Here is a 27752-nt window from a genome sequence, read left to right on the forward strand (position 1 = left end):
CCCTCCTCCTCCTCTTCCAGCGCTGGGCTCTTAGTTTGATGCTGCAGTGGATCGCATGTCACGCCGCCCGTGTCCTCAGATGTCTCGGCAGCCCGCCTCCGGGGACCAGGCTCGCCCTCACCCCCAGGGGCTCGTCTGCAGGCGTGGGGCGCGTGTCCTTCGCATGTGTGTGAACCGAGAGAGAAAACAGCCTTTCCCCCCAGTCTGTGCTTCCGGATCCTTCTGTCTTCAGCGCTTCACAGCATCCTGCACCTTAGGGGAACTTTGCATTTTCACCAATGCACCTTCCCCCCTTGGGACCAATGTCATTCACAGGCTCAGATCGCGTCGGAGCTGCGGCTGCTGGAGGCTTCTTGGTGTCGGGACAGTAGCTTCTTCGTGCATCCGTTTGCTAGGCTTTTCCAGCCAGACCTGTATGCGCGTGGGGTGGTTTTTTTGCTTTATGTCTAGGAAGGTGAGCAAAGCAGAAGCGATCCCCCCCTTTCCCCCGCTGTTGCAAGCTTCCTCTTTTTGCAAGAAATCAATCGGGGGGCAGTATCTGAATTGTATTTCAGCCTCTCCCGTGGATCAGTCCCTTGGACGGTGGCGGGGACACAACCCTGCTTCAGTTTCTGCTGCAGCATCAGAAAGGCAACCAGGTCAAACTTTGCAAGAAACTCATTCCCAGCATTTTCATGCCCGTGGCATTCTCAGGCAGCCCAGCTGTTCTTGCAGGCTTTCCAGGGAGGGAGCTCTGGGCATGACAGCTTCTTTCCCTCCGCCCCAGTCCAATTGCAGTATTATTAGCAGGTCTCTCTCTCTGCCGCTCATACCTCCCTCTCTCTCTCTCCTAGCCCTCCCCCTGTATTCCTCGCTCAAACTGCAGCTGTTGGAGCTAAACCTCTTTGCAAAACGGCATTTCCTTTCAACAGCTTCAGGCATTCTGGGTAATGTAGTTTTGGTTTTTTCATTCCACCTATATATATATTTTTAAATGCAATGCATTTTCTGTCACTTTAATTTTGGCCCTTTTCTCTCCTCCGGAATATTTGCTGGTTGAAGTTTGGCAGGTGGATTCAGTCAGGGGCATGACATTCCCTTAGTCCTAGAGGCTCTCGGCTGGGTGAGGATTCTGGCAATGGGAAATCAAAAGCTCTCCGTAGTGGGAAAAGGGCTGAGGAATTACCAGGGCCACCCGGGGGGGCAAGTGGGGCAATTTGCCCCGGGCCCCGCAGGGGCCCTATGAGAATATAGTATTCTATAATATTGCATTTTTTTTTATGGAAGGGGCCCCCCAAATTGCTTTGCCCCAGGCCCCCTGAATCTTCTGGGCGGCCCCTGGGAATTGCTGGCATAGACAGAAAATTGAAAGGGGCTGTTAGGAAGCAATGGCTCGTGGGAAAGTTATTATCTTGTATTATTGATACTTGCAATGTTGCTGCAATGGTCTTGTTGTAGGTTTTTCCTCAGTGTGTTGGGTGCTGGGCTCTGTGAAAATCTGAGCATGAACCCTGCTGGGCGAGCACAGCTCCAAACCTGGGGTGCATGCATGTGTATGTGTGTGCTTTTATAGAATTATTATTCTAGCTCTTAATGCTTTTCATCTGTAGAGCTCAAAGCTCTTTACAAAGATGGTCAGTATTATTATGCCCATTTTGTAGATGGGGAAACTGCGGCACGGAAACATGAAATGACTTGCCCAAGGTCAACCAACAGTATAGTCTATCATCTCAATATAATAAGATGGACACGTGTGTGTTATTTACATACACAATTTATTTAGCTCTGACAATGTGCTTGGCACTGTGCCGTCTACCCAGGTACATCTCTGCCCTTGACTCTACAGTCGTCTAATAGATACACGGAAGTTTGGGAGGCAGAGGGAAATTTAGACACGCAGATGCCTTCGGGACAGGGCGAGGTTGTATCTGCTCCTCGTGGGCAGTGCTGGAATCACAATGGAGCCCATTGGATCGGAGACCCAAGCGAGAGCACAAGAATTTCACTGGGATGTGCAGGCATAAATTCCCGCCTCCAACTCTGTCTGACCAATAATGTTCAACCCTCCTCCCTCCCTCTTTTCAGCCAGGGTCCCTCATTCGTCCACCCTTCTGCCCTGGAGAACAGCATGAGGTGGTTTGCTGAGCCCACGCACCTTCCTCGGCCTGCTCCCGCGATTCATGCACCTTCCACTCTTCATACGGAACAGAGCAGAACTGGCCACCCCACTCAATAGGTTGGGGCAGAAAGAGCCAGGGAGGGACACTCAGGCCCAGAGAGTACCACAGAAGGAGTTTCCCTGGCTGCCAGGGTGATGGGCTGATGGGGAGGGGAGTGGTGAGCTGCTAAGCAAGCCCCTGACTGTAGGAAGAAATGATTTTAGGGGAGTGGGGGGCAGAGACCAGCCCCAGATGGAGCAGGAGAGATCATGAGGTTCTCCTATTTGACTTTAAAAGTCATTTACAGTCTACTCTCTCAGCAGAGATCCCCTACAGCCTAACTAGGCATGGACACAGACTTTCACGTTTTGCAGCCACACCCCGTTGGCCTGTGAAATGGTCAAATTAAGCTAAACAGGATCAGAGCTGGTCAGTCTTTGGATGGAAGCTTCCAGGGAAACAGGTGCTAGAAGGGGCATTCATTGAACATTTAGCAAGTGGTAATATTTTTGTGCTTTATATTTTTCAAAGTGCCATGCAAACATTGGATTCATTACTGATTATTGCTATCCCTGCAACAGATAGGGAAACTGGGCTGCACAGACCATACAAGGGAGTGATTTGCCAATGAACTTGCATCAAGTCTGGTGGAGAGGGAAGTAGAACTCAGAAGTTCTTGGTTCCCAAGAGACTACTTTCTACCAAGTCAGTACTGATACCAAAACCAGCCATTGTGATGCTGAGAGTGATAGTCTGCAGATGAGACTTAAAACAAGGTAATTAAAAACCCCATTGCGCTTTTTGCAAGAGTTGAGTAGAGCTGTGTGGCCGATAGAAATTCTGTTTTGTGCAGGATTTTGAAATCTGGCTTCATTCTGAAGGGGAAAAGAAACTGAAAATTTCAAAATATATTATAACATAAAATAAGTAAAAGTTGTAATAAAACCAAAATGATTCCATTGACCCAAACCTAATTTTCTGGGGAATTTTTCTGCACTAAGAATTTCAGATTTTTAAATATTTGTTCCAATGCAGAACTATAATTTCAAAACAAAAAATTGAAATGTTTCATTCTGAAAATGTTGACAAGGGGACATTTCAACCTTGCTAGATCTTTTTCCCCCAGTGTTCTTCTGAAATTAACCCCATTTTAAGAAGCATTTTGACTTCAATAGAATCTGGTTCTTTTGCAATTTCGCTGATCCTGTTTAGCTTTGCTGTCCTGGTCAGTTTCTAATTTGGGTCATTATAGGCTACTTATAACTCCAAATCGTCTCTGCAGTTTCAACGGGATTCTTCTTCACATGTAGCGGTACGTGGCTGCATAGCATGCTGGGAACTGTTAAACAATTGCCACATTCCACTCCAGCAGTGGCTGCATGTGAGGACGGGGTAAAGCAATACCTGTGCTAGAGTGGGGAGAAGAGCTTGAAGGTGAAAATGTTCATGCTGAAGGCTGGCCTTTGAGGCCCAGCTGTAACAAAACATAATGTAGCGCTTGGGGATATTTGTTAATCCCTTCGGTTGTCTATAGGATGCTTTTCCTTCTTAAATCTGTTTAGTGTGTGTGTGCCCCCATCTCACATAACATAGCCCCTCTCCATTCCCCCTGGGGCTCTTTCCTCCTGGCAGTGGGGCTGATATACTGAACTATCACCTTGTTTCAGCACAGAATGGTGGAAATACAGCACCTTCTTTTATTGGAAAAAAAATACTGCCATATTCTACACTAAAGGACTCAAATGCTGCAGCTGGAGCTAGCGTTGCTGTAGCATTCCGGATTAATACTCCAGAATACTGTGGTGTATTTTAAATAAGGTTCCTTCCTCCTCCACCACCACCTCCTCCCCCACCGCCACCTCCCAATCAAAAGCCTCCTGAAAACAAGTCCCATCATAGGAAGGCAGAAGGTTTTGCTGTTGAGCAGTTTGGCGCAAGTGTCTGTTGCTGCTGCTTCTTGGCAGTGATTGCTGGAGCTTGGCTGTGGCTGCTGGCACTTGGGGTGTGCTGAAGGTGTCGGTGATGTTGGTGTGGGCGGGGATGGGGAGGTTTCCAGAATCACGGGGATAGAGGCATTGCTGCTGTTCCCTGATTGCATCTCCACTGCAGGCTGCGTAGCTGGGGTTGTGGACTGAGCTGATAGGCAGCAACAGCTATGTGGGGAATTTGGGCCCTCAGACCCCGCCCGCCCAGGGGAATGTGGAGCCAGCCTGGGAGGAGGAGCCTGCTGGTTGGGGAGGGAGCTGACGAGGAGGGGAAACGTGCTGGGCCTGGGCAATCAGCCACCTTTGGCAAAACTTCAGTCTGCTGCCCCCCACCTATTCTCCTAGAAGTTTGCAGCAGACCCTCTGCGCCTCCCCCACTGCTGCTAGCCCCCAGCCCTGAGCCTCATGCCGGGTCGGAGGCTGATGGGGCAGACCTCAGCCTGGGCCCCAGTGACAGACAGTCAGTCTGGGACAGACCCCAATCTGACATCCCAGTGGGTTGAGCTGGACCAGGCCACCATGAACGTCCCCCCAGGCCTATGCCCTAGGCCCTGCAAGCTGCCAAGACCTGCTCTTTGGGCCCGCAGTATCCCTAGCCGGGGCCACCTTTCCCAATGGGCCTTTCCGGGTTGGCACCAGCTACCCAGGGCTCAAGAGGAGAACGAGCCCCAGCTCAGCATTGCTGGCCAGCAGCAGCTTCTTCCCCTGGGGCCGCTCAGCTCAGCTCAACCCTAACAGGACCCAGGCTCGGGCAGAGGGCAGCTCTCGGCCCACAGGGGCCTAGTGAATGGGCAATGTGGACCCCCCGCCTCGCCCCGCATGAAGCCACCTGGGCTGGGGATGTGATTCGCCCTTTGCATAGTGGGCACCAGGCTCCTTGCCACTGGCAGAGTGGGGTTCTCCACCCCTCGGCCCCCACACCTGGCTCCCCAGCCCCATGCTGCTAGTCCCCCGCCTGCCCACCCCTGCACACCACAATCCCAGCCTGTCGCCCTGCACTCTGCATTCCTGCCTCCACCCGTCACCCCCATACTGCCCGGCCCACCCCTGCACTTTTCTGGATTTGCGTCTCACGGTTGGGCTCGTAGCGGTGTCAGTCCCTCCAGAGCCCACCCATGGGGGAGTTGAAACAGCAGCTGGGGCAGGAGCCAGGCACTGCGTGGGCAGCAGGGCCTATGGGGGGCAGGTGCCAACCTGGAGCTGGGTGGGGCATTGCCCTTGTGGCTGAAGCCCTACCAGCACTCGCGGTGCCGCAAGGAGCAGCCCCAAGCCGCTCAGCACCTAAGCTACTGCTGTGACCACATCCTTACCTGCGCCGGGCTCAGGGAATAGCAGAGAGGGGGCAGGAGCACTTCCCCAGCAGCTCAGCTGGGACCCCTTCCTGCTCCTTGGAGCCCCGGCTGGTGGCTGCCGCCACCGCCAGTCTGCCGCCTTCCAAAATCTGCCATCCTAGGCAGCTGCCTAGTCTGCTATAGCTAGCAAGGCCTTGGAAGCATGGCCTCAGGGAAGGGACCTGGAATCCATCAGCCTGGGAGTTCTCCAAGGTGCTAAAATAAACCCAGTGTGGATCAGATTGCAAAACCAAAATAACCCAGCAGCAGCAGCCTTGGAAATCTGAGCAGAGAGCTCAGCGCTCAGCAGAACGAGTGTGAGGGAGGGCAGGCGCGTTTTAATGGTTTATTAATAATATTTCAAAGCCGTGTATTTCTGGTTAGCTTCCAAAACATGGTGTGCCTCTGCGAAACCTGCTTCACCTCTCCCTCCCCGCTCGCCACATGCATGTGCAACATGTGTCCATGCTCAGGGCAATCTGCGAATGATGCAGCCTCAGTGTGATCTGTAGGAAACCCAAAACTTTTCTCTTGAACTCTCCTTCCCCTCCCGGGCGACGGACCATTGCAGCCTTCCTATTTGTGGGGCTGCTAACAACAAGCTGCTAAAAGCAGAGCCCCCTGCCCAATACAGTCTTACCCCTGAAAAAGGGGAAAAGCAATGAGGTGTCTCCTTTCCTCCCTTTAGGAAGAGTGGGAGCTGGGCAGATAATTGCCTTCCTCTCCCATCAAGCTGTTGGGAGAACATTGGGAAATAAGCTGCTAAATCTGTGTGGTGCCCTAGTTAACCACTTGTGCTTGTGTTAGGGTGACCAGACAGCATGTGTGAAAAATTGGGCTGGGGGTGGGGGGTAATAGGAGCCTATATAAGAAAAAGACCCAAAAATCGGGACTGTCCCTATAAAATCAGGACATCTGGTCACCCTAGTTATGTTTAAGGCTGGAGCCCTGATGAGAGAGAGAGAGAGAGAGAGTGTGTGTGTGTGTGTGAGAGAGAGAGTGTCTCCCGTGTACTGGAAAGTAGTTGGCAGGAGAGAGACCCATCAGATTTAAAATTAACACCCAGTGTTTGCTTTCAAAGTATTTTTCCCTGTGATTACTCCACTAGGGAAACTGCCTAGTAACAACCTCCTTCCCCCCCAGCCATGGCCCAGAGAGACAGAACTTTTCCTCCTGATAGTTAGGACTTTTGCCACAAAAACAACACTTCATTACAAACAGCCCCCCAGAACAACACCCCTGCAGCAGGCAGTAGGAATCTCTGGGCCATGCAGACCAAGAGTGACCGCTATCACAAAGTTAAAGAGGTGACTCCTCTAGCCAATGGCACATGGGCTGTGATTATTCCCATGCCATGGAACCTCTGCACGGGGTAATGACAGACCAGTAGTAGCAGGGATATTGACTTCTCTGATATCGTAAGAATGCAGCTGCATAACTCTGATCAAAGGGGACCTACTGCGTGTCTGTAGTATATTACTAACAGCGCTCCTGTGCTGCCTCTTGTCTGTCTGCACAAGTGTGGTTGTGTGTATTATCTATGTAGTAGCTGTCTTTACAAGCCAAGCTGGGGTGTCGCTCCTGGGATGGGATAGGTGTATTTGGAGAGGGGAGGGGACAGAAAAGTTTGCTGCAACACAGCGAAAGAGCTCTGTCCTCAGCTGGTTATCACATAGCAGTGGTAGATCCTTGGGGCAACGGAGGCTGAGAAGCTGCATTAGACTGGAAGATATATTTTTACCTGTTATCCATAGAGAGGGACTGTATCTGGTGATCTGAGAGAGAGGCTAGGAGTTGGGACTCCTGGGTGCCTTTATTAGCTCTGCCACTGATTTGCTTGGGCACATCATGGGTTAACCTCTCTGTGCCAGTTTGTCTGTAACAAAGTCTTATACCACCTCCCTCCACAGGGCTGTTGTGATGCTTAATTAATTCTTGCGACTCACTTTGAGAGACTCAGAGGAAAGGTGCAATAGATGTGCAAAGTTTTTATTTTATTTTATGTTGTTTATTTATTTTATTGTCCTCCGAAGCCAAAACCACCTCCTGCGGATGGTTTCAGCTCTCCCATGCAATGTATGACTTAATGCTCGTATTGATAAACAGCACTGGAACCAAGGAATGTGCGTCTACTGTGGGGCAATGGTAATCTTTAATTGCACTGCCTATCATCTGAGGATTTCAAGGCCCTTGACAAAGATGGGTGCATATTGTATCACTTGACAGATGTGGAAACTGAGGCACACAAGGGGCCTTGTGGCTTGAAGGGCAATCCAGCAATACCGTCAGTATTGCTCCTGTCGCTATTTGGAGGGGTCAAAGTTGCAAAGGCATCCCCTCCAAAAGACTCAGCCTGGCCTATGGGGCTGCAGAGAAATGTCCCTGGAGGCCCCTCCAATTCCTTTCCAAGCAGTGCCAGATTAAGCACAGATCCATTGAGCTGTAGCTCCAAATCTTGCATGGCAAAGGTTCTACTCCCAACAGCATTTAGATCTACTGAGGTGTGGCTACCACCCACACAAGGGGGAGGGACGACTTGGTTGGGGGCTGGCCCAAACTGTCCGCTGCTGTCCTGTGAGTATTGCATTAAGGAGCTTGATCTGAGCCCCTATGCAGATGTGGCCTGAAGCAAGAGTAGGGAGCTCGCTGTTGACATCTGTCGGTGACCAGGGAGAAGAGCAGCCCAGAGCTGCATGAGAACTCCAGTTGGACAGGGACTCTATAGGGCAGGGAGCTCTCTGCTGGCATCTATTGGTGAGCAAGGGGAAATGACTGAATGGGCCAGGCCTCATTTGCATTTCAGTTATGTGACAGTTTGGTGCATTTTGGTTAAGACACAGTTAAGTTTGGAGTTGGGAGCAGTAAAATGCTATTGTCTGTGGTGGGAAATGAAGGGACAAGAGAACTGCATCAAATCTACCTAGGGTGAGAAGTCACCCTAACCGCAATTGTGACCTTGCATAGCTGAGTAGCAGTTACTGGACAAAGTATAAGTAAGTAATTTGAATGGATAGACTGGCTTCTATCTTCTGTTGAGACGCCCTTCCCGGTGGTAGGGGCTTTGACTCTTCTCTGAAGACTCCTTACAGAAGTAGCTTCAAGACAGTGGTTGGCTTTGAGGTAGTAGACAGAGGTAAACTGAGGTGCTTCAAGGCAGTGCAGGGAGCTGAGGTGGCAGACAACATAGGCGGCGCTGAGGTGGCTTGGGCTGAAGCCACAGAGAGCCGCAGCTTACCTGAGGGACTCTGGTGCAGGCATCTCTGCCTAGCAATCGAAGCTGAAATCGCTTCTGCTGGGTCAGGTGGTAAAAGACATTTTCCCCTTCCCCTGGCAACCCAGGCAGCCCTTCCCTTAGGGGCTGATGACTGAACTGGATACCTCCAATCCTGGACACCAAACTGCAAGTGGGGGGGCGGGGCTGGGATGAGAGAAATGGCCAGAGGGAGTTAGCAGTAGTTAGTTTCAAACTCAGTCCTCCTAAGACACCTTGCGGGGGGGGGGGGGGGGGGGGGGGGGCGGAGGGAGAGTCATACCTAATGCTGTCCATTTATTAACTGCTGGCTTTCACGAGGTCATTCTGTTGCCCCTCTTTCCTCTCTGACCCCCTGCCCCATAAAGTTCTCTTTTGTTTTAACCCCTGAACTCCCCATCCCACTCAAAGCTCTGCAGCATGAGTTGGTCTCCTAGTAACATGCCTATTATCTATAACCACCTCATCACACCTCTCCCTAATAAACCAGTCACGTCCTATTCCCTGAGCCTGTCAGTTTTCCCATACTCCCTGCTTCCCTTTGAATCTCGTGCCTTAGAGTCTCTCTGGTCACACCTTGCTCTGCTACAGATGCTAACTGCATTGTAATCTTCTGCGCTGATTTGAGTTTGTAGGTGTCGCCTGTCAACTGCTGGGAGTCAGGGTTCTGTGATTCTGTGCGATGCAGTACAAACGGGTGACAGTGAGGCCAGACTCATGTGGCAGGTGGGAGAGAAGGGGAAATGATTAGCAATCCGGCATCTCTCTTAGTCCAAAGGCAGGTGCTGCTACACCTATGGCCCGGAGGCTAGTGGGTTGATGGAGCAGTTACTGCAGGAGTTTAGAAAAGGTGGCTGGGTGTTGGGAATATAGGACTAGTGATATTTGAAGGCAATTAACACCGAGGTGTGACAGGAATTGTTTAGGGCAGCACAAGAGGCGGACAAGGGGGCCAATTATGAGCCATGGTTGGGGGGAGGGATAGCTCAGTGGCTTGAGCACTGGCCTGCTAAACAGGGTTGTGAGTTCAATCCTTGAGGGGGCCACTTAGGGATCTGGGGCAAAATCAGTACTTGGTCCTGCTAGTGAAGGCAGGGGGCTGGACTCAATGACCTTCCAAGGTCCCTTCCAGTTCTAGGAGATAGGATATCTCCATTAATTTAATTTAATTTAATTTAAGGGAAAAGATTGGACAAACTCCCTGGCAGTGCCCCAAGGAAGCCCCATCTCTTGAGATTTCAAACCCAGGCTGCACAAGAGCCTGCAGGGATCAAGCCTGCCCTGATAGGGAGAGGGGATGGGGGTGATCTTTTTCAGCTCTAATTCCTCCATTAAATCAGATGGAAGAACATGGTGAAAAACTACATTTCCCAGTCTCCCCTGCAGCCCTGGGGATATAAGCAATTGGAAGATTTAAATAGACCAGGCCTGAAGCAACCAACCTTTGGCACATAGAATTCCCCTCCTCTTCTCTGTATCCATTGGCTGTTTAACCTTTTTTCTGGTGTTGGACTGGCTGCCCAGCCTGGCATTAATTTTTCTTCCAAGCTTGCTAGGCCCATGAAGTAAACAGCCATGTGCATTCCTTGCTCTATATTTAACAGCTGCAGTCTGTGCTGGGGGAGACTGCACAAGAAGGGAATCTGTGTCGCTTACCAAATTCCTCTCTCTGAAGGGGGGAGGTGGGGAATGCTGATTGGAAGGGGAGAGGGGTTTCTCTCCTGTACAGTTTTTTGAAAGCAGGTTTCATCTAGGGAGACTCCACAATGCCAGCATCCCAGAGCCGGGCCAGAGCCAGAGAGCGGAACAATGTCCTGAACAGGGCTGAGTTCCTCTCATTGAACCAGCCCATGAAAGGGAACCAGGAGACCAGGAGCTCCAGCAGAAAGCAGGGCAGCCAGTCTGGTCTGGCTCCCACCCAAAACGAGGGCACCAAGGAGCGGAGGCAATCGCAGCAGCTTCCCGAAGAGGACTGCATGCAGCTGAACCCCTCCTTCAAGGGAATTGCCTTCAACTCCCTGCTGGCCATCGATATCTGCATGTCCAAGAGGCTGGGGGTCTGTGCCAGCCGCGCCTCGTCCTGGGGCAGTGCCCGCTCCATGATCACACTCATCGGGATCACAGGGCATGGCGTACCCTGGATCGGGGGCACACTCATCTGCCTGGTGAAGAGCAGCACGCTGGCGGGACAGGAGGTCCTCATGAACTTGCTGCTAGGTGAGTAAAATACTCCACCTCTTGCACTCAAAGCCCAGCCCCTAGTCGCAAGGGACAGCAGGAAGGTGCTCTGATACCCCGATGATGGGCGCAACATAAGGGCCTAGAGGGTGCATGCTAGGTTCTGTGCCTTCCTGCATTAGAAGTCCGGCTGGTTCCATTTGGCTACTCCTGGAGTAAGGCCCTGTGCAATGTGAGACTAGCAGAATGGGACCTGGGACGGTTAGTGACCAGACCTGTGGGCAGGAAAACCTTATGGCTTTGATGCTGTCAGCCAGATCCTTTATTAAACTGTATCTGCCTCCCTCAGAGGCTTAGCTGGGGAAGATTTAAAGATGAATTAAGATTTCAGTCGAGGGTGGTTAAAGACAAAATGGGGATCAGAGTCACCCAAGTTTGATGCTCTCTCTACAAATGTTTTGTGCCCCCTTCCCTCTGCCTCGAGCAGACTCTGGCCCCTCTTCTCAGATCCCCCAAGGGGAGTCTTGTCACCCGCCTGCTCCTGCTCCTTTGATCTTCCTCCCTTCCTTCAGCAGGTGCCTGCCCTGCACCATCACCTGCTGCTCTGCTTCGCCTTACTGAGCAGAGAGAAGCCCCCTTTTAAAAGCCTATGAGGACCAATTGGTAAGGAACTAAAGGCCCTTGGCAGAGCTTGTACACATATCCCATGCAAGGCTAGCCTCTGGGGCCTGGGAAGCCTGCAGCTCTGGGCTTCTGAACATTTGCAATCCAATGATGATCAAATGCTAATTTCAGCTTTCACATTCCAAATATGAAGCAGTCCTGGGCTGGCCCCCTTCTCACAGGTTATTCACAGTTAGCCACGCAGCTGCTGGCACCTGGCCTCTTGGGAACACAAACCCCGCATCGGTAGGTCCCCTCAGTTCTGAGGTGGTGCCCAAAATAGCCTCTGCTGGGCTTCCCCCAAATCTTAGCCCTGCTCCCAGTGACCCACAAAAACAAATTATCTTTGATCTTGTTGTTCTTCCCTGGAAACGTAAAGGCTAGTTTCATCCCCTATTGATCAAAGGATGGTGTACTTTGTCTAACACCCGTTGCCATAGTAACTAGGCAGTTTCCAAATAGGGGCATATTAGGGAGATGTCAGGAGAATCGAAACAAGACGCATGGAGACATTTCTGTCCCCTGCATCCCCCTTGTCACATTTCCATCATCTCCCCGCGTAGACTTGCCATTATGGTGTACAAGGGGATGGCAGATACAACAGGAGTGGCCAGTTAAAGGCCCAAAATTAGGAGGGCAGAGATCTGCCTATTTATAGAGTGCCCGTTGCCATAATATCTATGTGCTGTCAGGATGAAAGGTCTAACTAGGGATGTGGGGTTGGTGGACCCAGCCAGTGGCCCCAAGAACCATTGTGCCTAATGGTTCTTGAGAAGGGCGTGGTATGGCCAGCGAATGTGTGTCTGTCTGCTCCTCTGTTTTGTGAGTTGCTTCTCACTAAGAGTCTGGGATTTTTTCCCCTAGACGGATCCCTGAATATTTCAGTGACCTTTTAAATGTCTCAGTTCTCCTTCAGAAGGAGACAGGGCTCCCATCACAGACCTTACCTCCCCGCAAGACACTTGGTTTGCTGATACTGTCCGACATCCTCTGTCACCCTTTTGTTTTGGCTCAGTCCCATATGCAGTTCAAATCCTGCGGTACTTGGTGATAACAAAGCCCTTCTGGGTGAGGACAGGTCTGAGGGAATGGGCTCTTCCCACCCTCGCCCTGACCCTTTAGAAGGGGAAGCAGCAAGGCTGTTCACCCCACGTGGCTTTCCTCCCTTCCCCCAGCCCCGTTGGAGTCTGAGACAGCAAGCAGAATTTCTGATGCAGTCTCTGGGCAGGGAGCCAGCCCATCACAAAGCGCTTGTTTAGGATTTGTAATCAGGCTTTGCAAAGGGAAGGAGTAAGGCGATTGCTGAAATGGGACTGGGGACCTGGCAAAGGCACAGCTGCAGATGGAGAGCAGGCTACACGCCCCTGAGCTGTGTGCTGGGTGAAAACTTCCCGGCTGTATGATGGGATGTTTGGGGTGGGGGTGCTGAAATCTAGCCCTGCGCCATCCCCATCGAGCCCTCCTCATAGCATGGATCCCAGCTGTGGCTCCCCTCCCTAGGCTCAGTGGACCCATGTTGGCCCACACCTTTGCCATCCATGCTGAGATTCATTAATTCACCTCTGCTTCATCCCCAGCCACAAATGCCAAGCAACCAAAGTAAAGAAGCAGATTCGGAGCCTGTCGCTAAAAAGGGGGTCTCTGTCCCCATTATACGGGCTCCTCTGCTAGAACACGCTTTCAGGAGAGCGAGGCCTGGGTACTGCCAATCTCATCTGTTCAAAAATCACTAATCAGGCCCCAAAAATCATGATTGGCTTAAAAATCACGAGATTTCAAACCATACAATGTGGGTTCATTTTATTTGGAGCACTTAGAGTTTTTCTCTGCAATAAGGAGGGCTAGAAACTTACATTTTTTAAATGAGAACTGAGATTTTCAGATAATCATCTGACTCCAGCAGGTGGAGAAAATCAAATATCCTGGGACTCACGATAAAATTGCCACAGTTGGCAAGTTTGGGGCCAGTGCTCTGATCCAGACCCAAACTTTCCCAAGGCTGAAGGGGGACAGGATCTGGTGTTCTGATTCTAATCCACCTAGCAGAAATGGGCCCAAGTTCATAGAATCATAGATTATAAAGCCAGAAGGAACCATTGTGATCATCTAGTCAGACATCTTGAGTACCACTGGACGTCCCTGTATTAATTTCTGTTAGAACTAAAGCAGATCTTTAGAAATTTTGGCTGTTTTTTTTAAGTGATAGAGAATCCAACACTTCCTTTGGTATGTTGTTTCAATGGTTAATAACTCTCACTGTTTAAAAAAAAAAAAGTACCTTTTTTCTAGTGTAAATTTAGTCTTATCTAAATAATGTAAGTAGCTTCAACTTCCAGCCATTGGATCTTCTTATACCTTTGTCTGCTAGACTGACGAGCCCTCTGTTATCAAATTTCTCTTCCCCATATAGTTAAATATAGACTGTGATCAAGTCATCCCTTAACCTTCCCTAAAACCAAACAGATTGAGCTCGATAAACTGATGTTTTCTGGATCCAGAAATCTCGTAAGCCTGAAGGGGCTTGGTTCTGTTGCCCAGCATTGGGCCCCTTTTTGTTCTAATGCAAGCTCTGATTCAAAGGACACTGCCCATTGGGCCCTGATAGTATCAGTTCCATCTTCACCCCTTTCCCCTACTCAAAAATCCTCATTAAGGGTAAGTGCTCCAGCTCCCTGGTAGCGAGTCAGGGAAGGCACTGGCTTTAAATCATTTCTTCCTACAGAAGGCTGTACTTCTGGGGATAATAATAGAATAGTAATAGTGAACCTTCTTGTGGCACCTTTTAACGCAAGGATGTTCAAATGCTGTACAAATGTGAGCTTGTTAGTTCCCAACTCTGTTAGGAAGGAAGGAAGGAGCTGGTATCATCCCCACTTTCACTGGGGAAACTGAGCCAGAGAGAGGAGAGCTGACTTGTCCAAGGCCATGCTGAGTGGTTGTCAGGGGCCCTGTCCATAAGGGAAGTTTGCTTGGGCCTAGGGAATTCGGTAAGTCCCCCAGCACACGGAAGGAAGTGGCTGATTCTGCTCTTGTTTACACGGTTGACTTCAGTGGAGTTACTCCTGATTTACACTGGTATGAGTGAAAAGAGAAACAGGCCTGAGGTGCTGTGAAGGGGCTGGGCTGGCTGGTACCAGGGGCTCCTCCCTCTTGGAGACGTGGGGGATACAAAAGTCCTCTTTTGAAGGACTCAGCCTTTGGCCGCACAAAGCCCCCCTTTCGGTTAATTTCATTTAGTAACCAGGCTGGGGGAGCCTGATGAACCTGCAATGTAAAACTCTGGCTGTGGGACACCTGGTTTGTTATACTGGTCTCTGTAACATCAGGCAGTTTCACTTCAGGGGCCTGATTATCCATTGACTTGCTCTTGGTGCAGTCCTACACACCTGTGCAAGGTGAGTGGCAAGTGCTACCATGTGGATTTGGTAGCATTTTGCACTCAGCTTGCACAGACATAAATGCTTACACAAGGTGCACATCAGCGGAGACGCCAGCCCCCAAGTTCTGGGGCATTGGTGCCACATCTGATTGTGGCTTGCTGGACGTGCCACAAAAATCCAGGGTCCTGATTCCTTGTCCCCTATACTGCCCTTCCCCCTCCTATCCCTCAGCATTTGTCTTTCACCCCATTAGGAGCCAACTGGATCTTGTTACTCTTGAATGAGGTTTGGTGGTGGGGAGAAGTTTGTTTATTTATTTACCTGGTGCAGAGTGGCACAGCTCCATTGACTTTAGTGAAGCTACAACAGTTAGGGGACCTGGTCCTTAGATTTTAAATAAGATGTTACCATCCGTTAACAGCCCTGCATGCTGTATCTAAGTTGTACGTCGGCTCCTTGGCTTTGTCACAAGGGGTGTATCACCGTCAAAGAAGCAGTACCGAATGAAGTGGATGGATCCTTCATTTCTTAGCATCAGGGTAAGGATTCGCTGTCTGCCTGAATGAGGGTGAAAGGCTGGGGTAGGGGGATTTCCCCCTTCATAAAATTCAGCAAAAGGTTGGGGCACACTCACTTCAGTCTGTTCCCTGTATGCAGAGCCAGCCTTAAGCTCTGGGAAGCCCCAAGTAGCCGGGAGGGGAGGGGAACCAGGCTGTAATGTCCTGGGGAAGTCCCCTATAGATTCCTGACCAGGACTTTGAAACAATCCTGGAAATCCATCCCTGACTTTATACAGAGCCCAGTACATACAGGGACAGGACTCTGGGAGTTTAGAGAGTACTAGGTGAATACCCATGCAGTGCGGGCAAGCTCATTGTTCATGTATCTGTGGGTATGTCTACACTGGAATCAAGGGGTGTGATTGCAGCCCATGTAGACATACCTTTGCTAGCTTGGGTGCTGGTAGCAGTGAAGCCACGGCCACACAGGCTCCAGAAACTCACCCAGAACCCTGGGCAATCACTCACGCATCTAGCCCACACTGAAGCATGCACTACCCTGGTATCTCTGCTCCGGGACCTGAGCTAGCTCAGGTATGTCTACGCAAGGTGGAATCGCACCCCGGGACTGCAGTGTAGACATATCCTTTCTGTCGAGTCTTGGGGCTCAGTAGCCTGGACACAACCAAGCAATCAGTTACGTCCTTCTTTGCTCTTAAGGAGAGTGGCATTGCCAGACGGCCAGGTCTACACTACAGACCTTTGTCTGTTTAACTACGTCACTCGGGTCTGAAAAATCCACACCCCATAGCGACACAGTTACACCAACCTAACCCCCCAGGTAGACAGCGCCATGTCGACGGCAGTGCTTCTCCTGTTAATAGAGCTATTGCCTTTCGGGGAGGCAGATTAACTATGCCCATGGGAAAGCTCTCTCCCCTCAGTCTAGGAGCATCTTCACTTAAGCACTAGAGCGGCGCCAATGCGGTGTTTTTAGTGTAGACATGCCCAGGGTCAGTCCATATGCAGCAGAGCTTGTGGGCCCCAGGTGGGGTTGCCTTTAGGCCAGATACATTGATTTTTTTTTTTTTTTAATTATCCCACCGACATGTTAGGGAGCATCTGAATTAAGCAGAAACAAATTATGTTCCAGTGGTGGAGGAAACCGCTTCTGAAGACCCGGCGGCTTGCGTGTACATTCCCTGCTCAGACACCGTTCGGAGGTGGTCTCGTCCCCGGCTTGTTATCCTGGAATGCAGGCGAGACGCTTGCCTAGCCTCCCCTCCTGGGATCTGATTTGCCCGCTGAAATCTTGGCAAGTTTGCAGCCTGTCTGCCCACTGAGGTGGAAACTTTTAAATGTCAAGTGGGCTAATGTGACCGGCCCATGGTGGGTGTTGATCGGAGGTAACCTCACACACACATCCACCTCCAGTGCTCTTTGCATCCCCCATCCACACTGCCTCAAACTGGGAATGAACATTCCTCTTCATCACCCGTCACGCTGCAAATCTCTCTCATTATCCTTCTCAGGCGCTGCAGTAAAAGCCCCGGGTCCTTTGCCCAGTGTCTCCCTCCCGTCTTGTCCCATCCTCACTGATGAGTTCAGGCATTGATGAATGACAAATTGCATCCAACTCCCTGGCCTCCCCTCCTCCTCCTCCTCGCCCCGCCTGCTGTAGTTAGAGCAAATACGTGCTGTTAAAGGCCAACCCTATGAGTCTGCAGTGTCCCTTCATATAGTGGCAGGCCCGGTGTCACGCTAGCACCTGCTCAGCTGCTGCCGGAGCAGAAACCAGGCCCTATGTAGGATCCCGCCTGGAGCACTGGTCCAGCTAGATTAATCAGCTCAGCCGTGACTAACACCCAGCACTTCAGAAGAAGGTGGTATGCCCTGAGGCCAAATGCAGATTCAAAGAGAAGGGAAGTGCTGTGCTGGTTAAATGGGGGGAGGGGGAAATTGGCCGTATTTCTGTGCCACCCTGCAGGGGACAGCTGTCTGGATCCGCCTCCCCCAGCTCTGAACTCTAAGGCACCCTGGGAAGTAGGTGTTCTCAGCTGAGATGCATCCTGCTCCTGCTGGGAGAAGCTCCCACCCCAGGGGCAATGTGTGTGAGTTGGCCTCTAATGCAGCTTGACCAGAGGAGTAGTTGGGGGAAAGGAGGACAGGAGTGCGGATTCCAGTTGCTTTCTTTAAGGCCGCCAGAGGATTGGTGGGGAGTGTTGAGGGGCAGGAGAGAGGGGCTCAGGGACCCTTGGTGTCAGTCTGGCTTAGGAAGTAAGGACAGTATTAGAGGTTTTCTCCTCTTCCTGGCAGAGCCAGGCTGAAAAGCTCCACTTTGTTAGAGGATTTCTTAGATGTGATTTCAGGTTTCTGCTCCTGGCTCCCCTTTATCACTCTCCCTGGGGCACTGAGAGGGCCCAAGTCATCAAGATTAGTAAAGTGCTTTGAGTTCTACAGGTGAGAGGTGCTGTAAATCCTCCAAGGCTATTAAAAAAAAAAAAATCTAAGAGGCTGATTCCACTTTCATTGAAGCCGATGGGACTTAAACACATGCTTAAGTGCGGTGCTGAACAGGGATAAGCTGAAGCGTGGCTTCATGTTAAGCATGTGCTTAAGTACTTAGCGGAAGCTGGGCCTTAATCATGACATTATGGGTTGCCCAGGCTAGGCATTGCATCACCAGTGGGTGAGCAGCCCAAAGCGCTTCTCTTCCTTCTCCCCACAGGCAAAATGTTCTGCTTTCCTTTCCTTTCCGCACCTGGCCCAAGCCTTCCCTCCCATGAGAGACACGGACCATAAGTCCAATCTAGTTACGCTGATGCAGTGGTCTCGTGCTATATGCTGTCGTTATGGGTTGCCTGTGCACCATGCAGTCTCATGCTATGTGGTGCCATTACAGGATGCGTTAGCACTGTGTTGGCATGGTTGCCATTATGGGATACACTGGTGCTATTCTGGTGTCATTATGGGTATTATCAGTGCAGTGTTTGTGCAATCTCTATCCGAGGTAGCTGCACATTTGTGGGAGAGGTCTCACAGCGCGTCAGCTCGCCTCTGCACGTAGCTAGCAGGATTTGTAGGCAACAGGGGTATGGAAACAGATCTGCTTCAACCCAATAAACAAGATGTTCAGAGGCAAGTGCCCCGCAGAGGCCCAGCTCCTCCATAGCACGAGGTGTTTTCACTGTGCTCACCCTTTCCTCTTCTCTTCTCCAGAATAATTGAAGAGCATGTGCATGGCAGAGCAAATTTGGGAAACAGCCATGCTAAGTAATTGGTTCTAAGATACAAATTGCCCAGCTCCCAAGGGCATGTTATATCCAAGGGGAGGCTCTCTAGGCAGCCTGTGGTTTCACTCAGGGCTGTTTTCTGATAAGCTAGGAGAGGGAGTCTAACTTTTTAAAATTCCAATGACCTCAAATTCCTCCACCGTATTATCCTCCTGGGACCCCCATGTCCCAGAATCCTTTGTGTTGTTTTGACTGAAAAACAACCGCCCCCAAATGCTGCACTATATCATAATTAGTTATTGTTTACGTTCATTGTGCCATGTGTGGCCACTGTCTCCACTGATGCGTGTGGCAGGTGAACCTGATCATTTCACATGTCAGAGAGAATATTGGGAAGTAGCAGGCTAGACTTTCAGAGTTGGTGAGCACCTCCCGCTCCCACTGACCTCCGGGCTTTAGAAGACCAGGCCCATCAATTTATATCCTTGTTGGGAATGGTATAGCTTGCACATTCCCCAGGGCTACATGTTCAGGGAAACTAATTTCTACAGCAGTTTACACTTGGGAAGTTTTCCACACAAGCAGTAGGTGTTATTGAAATGCCATGAGTTCCAGAAAACAGCTTCACGAACCACCTTGGTGCCACAACTTCCGGGAGATGAGAATCACAGCCTTGAAAGTGCTTGGTTTTAGCTTGACCTTCGACTCTGTGTATTACCACAGCCGTGGCTCTTGTGAGCTCCCCAGGAGAGCAGTTGTCTTTTACTTTGTTTGCACAGTGCCTAGCCCAGGGGGGCCCTGATTCAGATTTGAGCCTCTGCGTTCGAGTATAATAAGAACGGCCAGACTGGGTCAGACCAAAGGTCCATCAAGCCCAGTATCCTGCCGTCTGACAGTGGCCAATGGCAGGTGCCCCAAAGGGAATGAACAGACAGTTATCAAGTGATCCATGCCCTGTCACCCAATCCCAGCTTCTGGCAAATAGAGGCTAGGGACACCATTCCTGCCCATCCTGGCTCATAGCCATTGATGGATCTATCTTCCATGAATCTAGCTCCCTTTTGAACCCTGTGATATTATTGGCCTTCACAACACCCTCCAGCAAGGAGTTCCAGAGGTTGACAGTGCGTTGCATGAAAAAATACTTTCTTGTGTTTGTTTTAAACCTGCTACCTATTAATTTCATTTGGTGGCCCCTTGTTCTTGTATTATGAGAAGGAGTAAATAACACTTCCTTATTTACTTTCTCTATACCACTCATGATTTTATAGACTTCCATCATATCCCGCGCTTAGTCGCCTCTTTTCCAAGCTGAAAAGTCCCAGTCTTATTAATCTCTCCTCATACAGAAGCCGTTCTATACCCCTAATCATTTTTGTTGCCCTTTTCTGAAACTTTTCCAATTCAATATATCTTTTTTGAGATGGGGCGACCACATCTGCACACAGTATTCAAGGTGTAGGCATACCATGGATTTATATAGAGGCAATATGATATTTTCTGTCTTATTATCTATCCCTTTCTTGATGATTTCCAACATTCTGATCACTTTTTTGACTGCCGCTGCACACTGAGTGGATGATTTCAGAGAACTATCCACAATGACTCCAAGATTCCTTTCTTGAGTGGTAACAGCTAATTTAGACCCCATCATTGTATAGTATAGTTAGGATTATGATTTCCAATGTGCGTTACTTTGCATTTATCAACATTACATTTCATATGCAATTTTGTTGCCCAGTCACCCAGTTTTGTGATATCCTTTTGTAGCTCTTCGCAGTCTGCCTGGATCTTAACTATCTTGAGTAGTTTTGTATCATCTGCAAATTTTGCCACCTCACTGTTTACCCCTTTTTCCAGATCGTTTATGAATATGTTAAATAGGACTGGGCCCAGTACAGATCTCTGGAGGACACCACTATTTACCTCTCTCCATTGTGAAAACTGACTATTTATTCCTACCCTTTGTTTCCTATTTTTTAACCAGTTACCAGTCCATGAGATAACCTTCCCTCTTATCCCATGACGGCTTATTTTGTTTAAGAGCCTTTGGTGAGGGACCTTATCAAAGGCTTTCTGAAAATCTAAATACACTATATCCACTGGATCTCCTTTGTCCGCATGCTTATTGACACCCTCAAAGAATTCTAGTAGATTGGTGAGGCATGATTTCCCTTTACAAAAACCATGTTGACTATTTCCCAACAAATTATAGTCATCTATGTGTCTGACAATTTTGTTCTTTACGATAGTTTCAACCAATTTGCCCGGTACTGAAGTGAGGCTTACTGGCCTGTAGTTGCCAGGGTCACCTTTGGAGCCCTTTTTAAAAATTGGCGTCACATTAGCTATCCTCCAGACAGTTGTAATACAAGTAATAAATAGGGATTAGCCAGACTGCCCATGCCCTAACATCCATAAGGATTGATCTGAGGATAAGGTTTTATCTGTGGAACTCCCTGATACTGTATCACTCTCGGGCTGTTTTCTGAGCTCATTGTAAGTTCTCCCTGCTTGAGTGAGTTTCTCTCCACCCTTTCACTTCCCCTTTTCCCATCTACCCCCATGACTGGCAGGTGGTAATGATGCCTGGGGGTTACTAGCTGAACCATTGGGTCCTGGCTTGTGATTTTTAGTTTGATATTTATCCTAGAGCCCTTACTGCCAAGAGTTGTCCTTGCTCATTGAGTGATTCCATGTGAGTACCTGCAGGAGCAGATGAAGCAAAAGGCTTTGGGGCTTTCTTTTTGTCTTTTTTGGTACTGCACCCAGGTTGTTCAGCAGTAATCATTGGAGAACTTATTCATATAAACATCTCCCCAGTGCATCTGCCCCATCCCTGGAGTCGCTTCTCTAGCTCCAACCTACAGGAGTCAGCCAGCCTTCCCGCATAGTCAGCAACAGCTGCTGCCCCTTTAAGATCAGCCTGAATCTACTTCAGAACTCTTTCTTAAAGGGACAGCAGCAGCATTCACACCTCAGAACACCGGAAAGGAAAGAAACGACAAAGAGGGAAATCCTTTTATTCAGACGTCCTTTAATGGTGATATTAGCGAGAGAATTTTTGAAGACGTGAATGGAAGTATTAACACTTCTAAGCTTGTCCCTCACCGGTCTATGCAGGAGGCTACTACCTCTCTCTTGTTGTTGAGATGCAACTTTTAAGTGGTTCTTGAAGGCAGTAGCAACAAGGTAGAAACATTTACCCTTTCTCTATTAGCAGAGCTAATAGCTACCCATGTGGCTTCCCTTAATTTCAATGGGAATACAGTGGGTGAGCATCAGAGGCCAGATTTTAGTTATTGAGATACCACATATTAGATCTCCCTAGATAGGTAAGATTTGGCCCTTTATGTGCTGAGTAGAGTTGTGAAACCATCTTGATTTGCACTTTGAGAGATTTTTGCCCAAGATATCTTAGGTTTCACATTTTTTAAAAACATTGGGTCACAGGAGAAATTGAGCACATGCCATTTAAAAAAAAAAAAGGGGGGGGGGGGGAGGGTTTAAACCTAAAGGGAAGGAAAGGAGAATTGATTCCTTCCCTTGAAATATTTGATGTGCTCCTAAAATTATGTAATGGCACCTAGCTGTTCTGCTGATGGGCGCTGTTGCAATAAAAATTCAGCTCTGCAATCATTCACACTTTTGCCTCAGGTGACATTTTGCCATTTTTGCTATAAACCCGAAAAACTCCCTCTCTAGGAGCAGTGCAAGCACAGTCTGGAGAGCCAGTTTCAGGCTCTCTTCAGAGACCTCTGCCTATCCTGGGTAGGGTAGAGTCACAGGAGCCAAATTTTCTACAGTCATCAAGTATCTGGGCCCGAAGATTTTGCCTGTGTCTCCATGTTGGGTGCACAGGACAGGTGAACTGGGTGTGCGGATGCCAGTTCGTAAATCAACATGTACTCACGCAAAATGGATGTGCTGGCAAAGTTTGCAGGTGCAGCTCAGACAGTCTGCTAGAAACTTAGCCCTTTATTTTTGCATTTCCTGCGCACGCAGCAGGCCAGCTCTGGAGAGAGAATCCTGCCTGCACTGGGCTGCGAGATTGAAACAGTGATGGGGGAGGGCGGTTCAGCCAGCCCACAGCCTCCATCCAGACAAGAATGTAGGTTGGGGAATTGCAGGGGGATATGAGCTGGACTATGTGCTCCCTGAGTGACTGCACCATTTGTATCTATTTCTGAAGGCTGGGCTGTTTGCTGACTCTGTCAGAACTGTGATAACGCCATGTGCTGATTCACTCTGGCGTAGTGTTTCCCCAGGGCAAGCGGTGGAGGATAAGCGAGTCAGGGAGGGCAAGGTTAGAACCTTTGCTTTGGTGTGTTGTTGAAATGCGCTGACTGGATGTGTGCTCTAGGGCTGGGGTGAGCCGCCCGGCATTGCTTTCAACCCCGTGCGTTGCGCTTCAGAGCCAGGGCACTGCTGAGGCTGCTGCAGACGCATCCGGGAACAAGCTGCTCGGGGGTGGTGACCATAGTGCAGGGGAAGGGGACAGAAAAAGCACCACGCTGTAGTATTTCGTGGTAGAGAAGGGACAGGTATTCATTGTAATGAATATTATTGAGGCTGCTGGAAAAGGCACAGACAGACCCACTGGCTCTCTGAGGCTCTCTAGCTCCCAGGCCGACTCTCTCAACCTATGCTGCCTAGGTCATTGCTAAGACCTAGCAGTTATGGGCCACAGACTGGCATTACAAAAGTAATTTAAATGTGTCTAACTCGCCTCTTTATTTTAAGTCTAGCATAAGTCCAGGGAGGCTAAAGCAAGTGTCCATTTCAGAACAAGATGATCCTATCCCAGAGCCTCAGATCTTTCAGCTTATGCCCAGGGAGAGAGATGGCCACTTTCTTGGTTCATAGACCAGCTGCAAGAAATCGTATAATAGGCCCTGGTTCGGAAGGTGCTTCAGTCCTTTGCTGAATTGGGGCCGTAACAGGCACGGTGATAAGGGTTCCGAAGCTGGTGTCCAGCAGCAGCTCATGAAGCAAAATGAGAGTCCGAGCCCGAGACCACTTGGATCACCGTCAGGGCTAAGCAAGACTTCCCATAACGACTAGCCAAGCTGAACGGTTGCCCTCTGCAGCTGTTAGCTTTGCTGACAACATTTGTTTTCTACCAAGAAACGACAGTGCATGGCTGGTTCAAAGATCGCTGGCCTATTTTTGAAATTCCTTCCGCCCCTGTGAAAAATCAGTCTTAGCAAATCTTGAAACACAAAGGAAACCCCCTTCTGTTCAAATACGATTACAGAATGAACAGCGACAGACCTGAAATTCTATCCCTAGCTCCCCTCCTGCCCAGCTAGTGCATCACATATACCAGTGGTTCTCAACCAGGGACCTGGGGGGCCACCAGCAGGTTTCAGGGGGTCTGCCAACCAGGGCTGGCATTAGACTTGTTGGGGCCAAAGGCAGAAAGCGGAAGCCCAACTGCCTGGGGCTGAAGCCCAGTGCCCCAAGACCTGCCGCCTGAGCCAAAGCCTGAGCAACTTAGCTTCGTGGGGTGCCCTGTGGCATGGGGCCCCTGGCACCTGCCCTGCTTGATACCCCCTAGCGCCAGCCCTGGCTTTTATATGCAGAAAAACAGTTGTTGTGGGCCATGGAGTTTTTATAGCATGTTGCGGGGGCCTCAGAAAGAAGAAGGTTGAGAACTCCTGACATATACAATACAGGAGCCCCTACTGTTGCGTTTCTTCTCACAATCTCACCATTGTTGGTGCAAGATCTTTCTCCTGGGAAGCCCCCTGCTGTCTTGAACAGCCTCTCTGCATCACTCTGCCTCATCGAATCTCGCCACCTCATTTCAAATCTCATCTGTAAACCTCTCCTCTTCCTCCCCTTTGTGTCTGCCTCTTGTGCTTAGGAATGGAATACTTTTGTTCCCTATGCTCTACAGTGGATTTACAACACTATTTCCTCTCATGTATACTAAAGATGAGCAGGAATCAGAATCTTTTATCCCAATCTAGTGCCCTTTGATGGTTCTGATAACACAGGATCTGGAGCCAAACCACCCCTCATTTGGGCTTTGCAGAAACAAATTCCAGCCTCTATATGCTACCTCTAAGTTACGCCATTGCACCGCCTATGGTCTTGTGGTGCTTAGCTTTGCATGGACTACACTTTGCATGGAAGATGCTATTCGAGTTGTATTGAAATGTATATTGGTAGGAGCGTGTGTACAAGGTGCATGTATTCATGATAGACACTATGCAGGGAAGAACGCAACTGGCCAAGATGCCATCTTTGCAGGTATCTGGTATAACCCGTAGTCAGAATTCGCTAGCTAGTTGTGACAAGAATATTACAGAGCAGCAATAGAGAGTCGAGACCTTCTTATTCCCAATTATCTGAATGTATATTGTGATCCCCTCCATGTGCATTGCTGTTTTACTGTCACTGGACTAACTAACCTCTCTTAAGGAGAAGCCCCATTTAACCAAATGAATTCCCTGTCCCCTAGTCTATTTGGATAAACAGGGTTTTGTTGTTCTTCTTACTAGCTAACTAACTTAAGGTTTTCTGTAGCACTCGTCATGGGGAGCAGTTCAATTGATGTCAATGGGATTATTCACCCAAGTAACATTTTGCAGGATTGGGCCCTTGATTTTTGCCTCGTGGCTAAGGTGTGTCAGTATCTGGGATAACTGCTTACCTTATTGTTTGCCATCTCCTGTGTACAGAAACCCCCTTCCTCCCCCCAATCCCTGCAAAATCTTGGCAGCTTCAAATGAATAGTCTTAGTCAGTCCCTGAGAAAATAGGCAACTGGCTTTCTGACATTCCTGCGGATGGAGCAGGCTGTGCCTGCTATGGTATATATCTGCTGTCACTGCAGCTCCTTCCCAGCAAGGAGCTGAAATCAGCACTCTACCTAATTAGAAACGCTGCAGAAAGGCAGATGAGGGGATTAAACAAATTGAAGAATAAAATCAACAGCACCTGTCTGAGGGAGGGAAATGGAAATTGCTTCCGGACAGGAGCAATTAAGGCAGAGGAGCCAGGAATGATATAGAAACCACCCGTGTGGCAATTGGAAAGCAAGAACGGTCTGTCTTTAACATTTATGCAGGGGAGTGTGTGTGTGTCTCTCTCTCTCTCTCACACACACAGGGGAGTCTCTCTCTCTCTCACACACACAATATTTATGGGGGTGGGGGGGAGTGTCTGTCTGCATCATCAGGACCATCTCACATTCATGTACATTAGTTTGTCCTTTCTGTGCTTGGTCCTCCAAGCTAGGCCTCAGAAGAAGCAGCTTTTTCCAAATCCAGCACAAATATTTTATTTATTTATTTATTCATTCCAATAACACCAAACCAGCCTGTCCTGTAAAATTTGCAGCCTTCGCGCCTGAGACACAGAAAGTGGAAACTGACTAGAACTCTCAGTGACGTGGACTGGTCTGTTTTCATTGCTCCAGCCCTAGAGAATGCGAAAAGAAAAGAAGTGAGAAATCAAAGAGAATTATGACCACATTTCATTTTCAGTTCACCAAGGTGGTGTTAGTTATGTAGATGAGGCCATTTTCTCAATGATATCATTTTTAACCTGTCCCTATCCCTTAATGTCCTCCCACTGGTGGAATCCACCAGTTCAATAGAATTCTGTGGGTGTGAGGAGGAAGAGGGTGTTTGTTTGTTGTCTTTTTTAAAGGCTCACGAGAACAAGGAATTAAATAGCTCTGGCATGAGCTAAACCTACTTTGAGGCAGAGATTGCGTAAACTTCCCCCAGCCGGTTCTGCTACTGCAGGGCAGTCTTCCTGACTTGCAGCCTCACCCATCTGTACAGCAGAATGTGCTGTATTGCAGGATTGTTTCCTTTGGCACACAAATGGGGACTAAGCTAGAGAACCATTGTCTAAACATAGGGCTAGGAACTCCGGAGTTTTAATCCCAGCACTACCACTGACTCGCTCTGTGATCTTGGGTGAGTCACTTGTCTTCTTTGGGCCTCAGGCTCTCCCTCCTGTGAGAAGGGCATAACACAATATTTGGCTACTTCACGGGGGGCTTGGGAGGGTCAATTAATGTTTGTAAAGTGCTTTGGCGATGACCAGGGCTGAGAGCACCCAAACTCGTTTTCACCTATGCCAAGATTTGAACTCAGGTGTTCAGTGCAAAGACAATTATTGTCCCAGCACAGATGCTGCCCTGAGATCCTCCCTTTCCCTTGCTGAACATCTCATAACAGTGACTGTCTGCTTGTCTCTATGACCTTTCCCACTTTCTTCCTTGTTTTGCAGCCTTACTCCTGGACATCATGATTGTTGCAGGATTGCAGAAGCTGGCCAAGCGACGAGGCCCATACGATGTCCACCCCGGCCTCTTGGACTATCTGACCATGGACATCTATGCTTTCCCAGCCGGCCACGCCAGCCGAGCTGCCATGGTGTCCAAATTCTTCCTCAACCACCTGGTTTTGGCCATCCCACTCCGGATCCTGCTGGTCCTCTGGGCCTTCTGCGTGGGGCTTTCCCGCATCATGATTGGACGGCACCATATCACAGATGTCCTGTCCGGCTTTGTCTTTGGCTACTTGCAGTTCAGGCTGGTGGAGTTGTTGTGGATGTCTTCCAACACGTGTCAGATGATAATATCAATCTGGTGAACACAAGAATCCCTGACAGAAACTAGCAGACACTTTAAGATTCTCTCTCTCACTTTTTTAAAATATAATTCTTCATATTTATTGGGAAAAAAATTAACTTCCATAAGTAGTATTCTTTTTACTGTTGCTCCCCTGCCTTAAAAAAAAATGTTTCTTGCAGATGGGTAGGCTTCAGCAATCAAGGGCCAGCCATCACAGTATTTTGGCCACTTTTTAAAATCCCATTTGGATGGTAACCAAACTAAGCAGTAAAGATAACAAAATGAGTTCTCTTTGGATGGTGCACATCTGATGCCCAGGTGTGTTCTCAGAAAACCGGTTATCCCTTTGGGATGCGTTAATTAGCTTCTTGGAGGCAAAACGTTTTGGGGCGAAGTTCTACAGCGCTTTTTCTGTCTGCCAGCCCAACGGTTGTGTCTTGTACAGGGCCGGGCACACTGCCGGCACCTCACAGATAATAAATAATCATAAAAGTTC

At 49.2% G+C, this 27752-nt stretch overlaps 1 protein-coding gene across 5 annotated transcripts; it reads left to right on the forward strand.

Moving 5' to 3' along the window:
- The first annotated feature begins 25 nt into the window (after positions 1-25).
- PLPP7 (phospholipid phosphatase 7 (inactive)) lies at positions 26-27752 on the forward strand. 5 transcript variants are annotated; one of them, XM_034793845.1, is made up of 5 exons: positions 375-454; positions 834-926; positions 2065-2914; positions 10459-10921; positions 26911-27752. In XM_034793845.1, the coding sequence occupies exons 4-5, from the start codon at positions 10471-10473 to the stop codon at positions 27273-27275; spliced, it is 816 nt and encodes a 271-aa protein (XP_034649736.1). In that variant the 5' UTR covers positions 375-454; positions 834-926; positions 2065-2914; positions 10459-10470; the 3' UTR covers positions 27276-27752. The 5 variants fall into 5 exon arrangements, 3 of the variants coding, with proteins under 3 accessions (XP_034649736.1, XP_034649737.1, XP_034649735.1); XR_004648495.1 differs by lacking the exon at positions 26911-27752 and having other exon boundaries at positions 26-926; positions 10459-10582; XR_004648494.1 differs by lacking the exon at positions 26911-27752 and having other exon boundaries at positions 26-926; positions 2720-2914; positions 10459-10582.

This window comes from Trachemys scripta, chromosome 17 (assembly GCF_013100865.1).
Source record: "Trachemys scripta elegans isolate TJP31775 chromosome 17, CAS_Tse_1.0, whole genome shotgun sequence".
NCBI lineage: Eukaryota > Metazoa > Chordata > Testudines > Emydidae > Trachemys > Trachemys scripta.

What these genes read in the sequence shown, in the direction of transcription:
- PLPP7 (XM_034793845.1), top strand. Translation starts at nt 10,471, where the DNA reads ATGCCAGCATCCCAGAGCCGGGCCAGAGCCAGAGAGCGGAACAATGTC. An exon ending in CCTCATGAACTTGCTGCTAG is followed by an intron (nt 10,922 to 26,910) that starts GTGAGTAAAATA and finishes CTTGTTTTGCAG; the next exon opens with CCTTACTCCTGGACATCATG.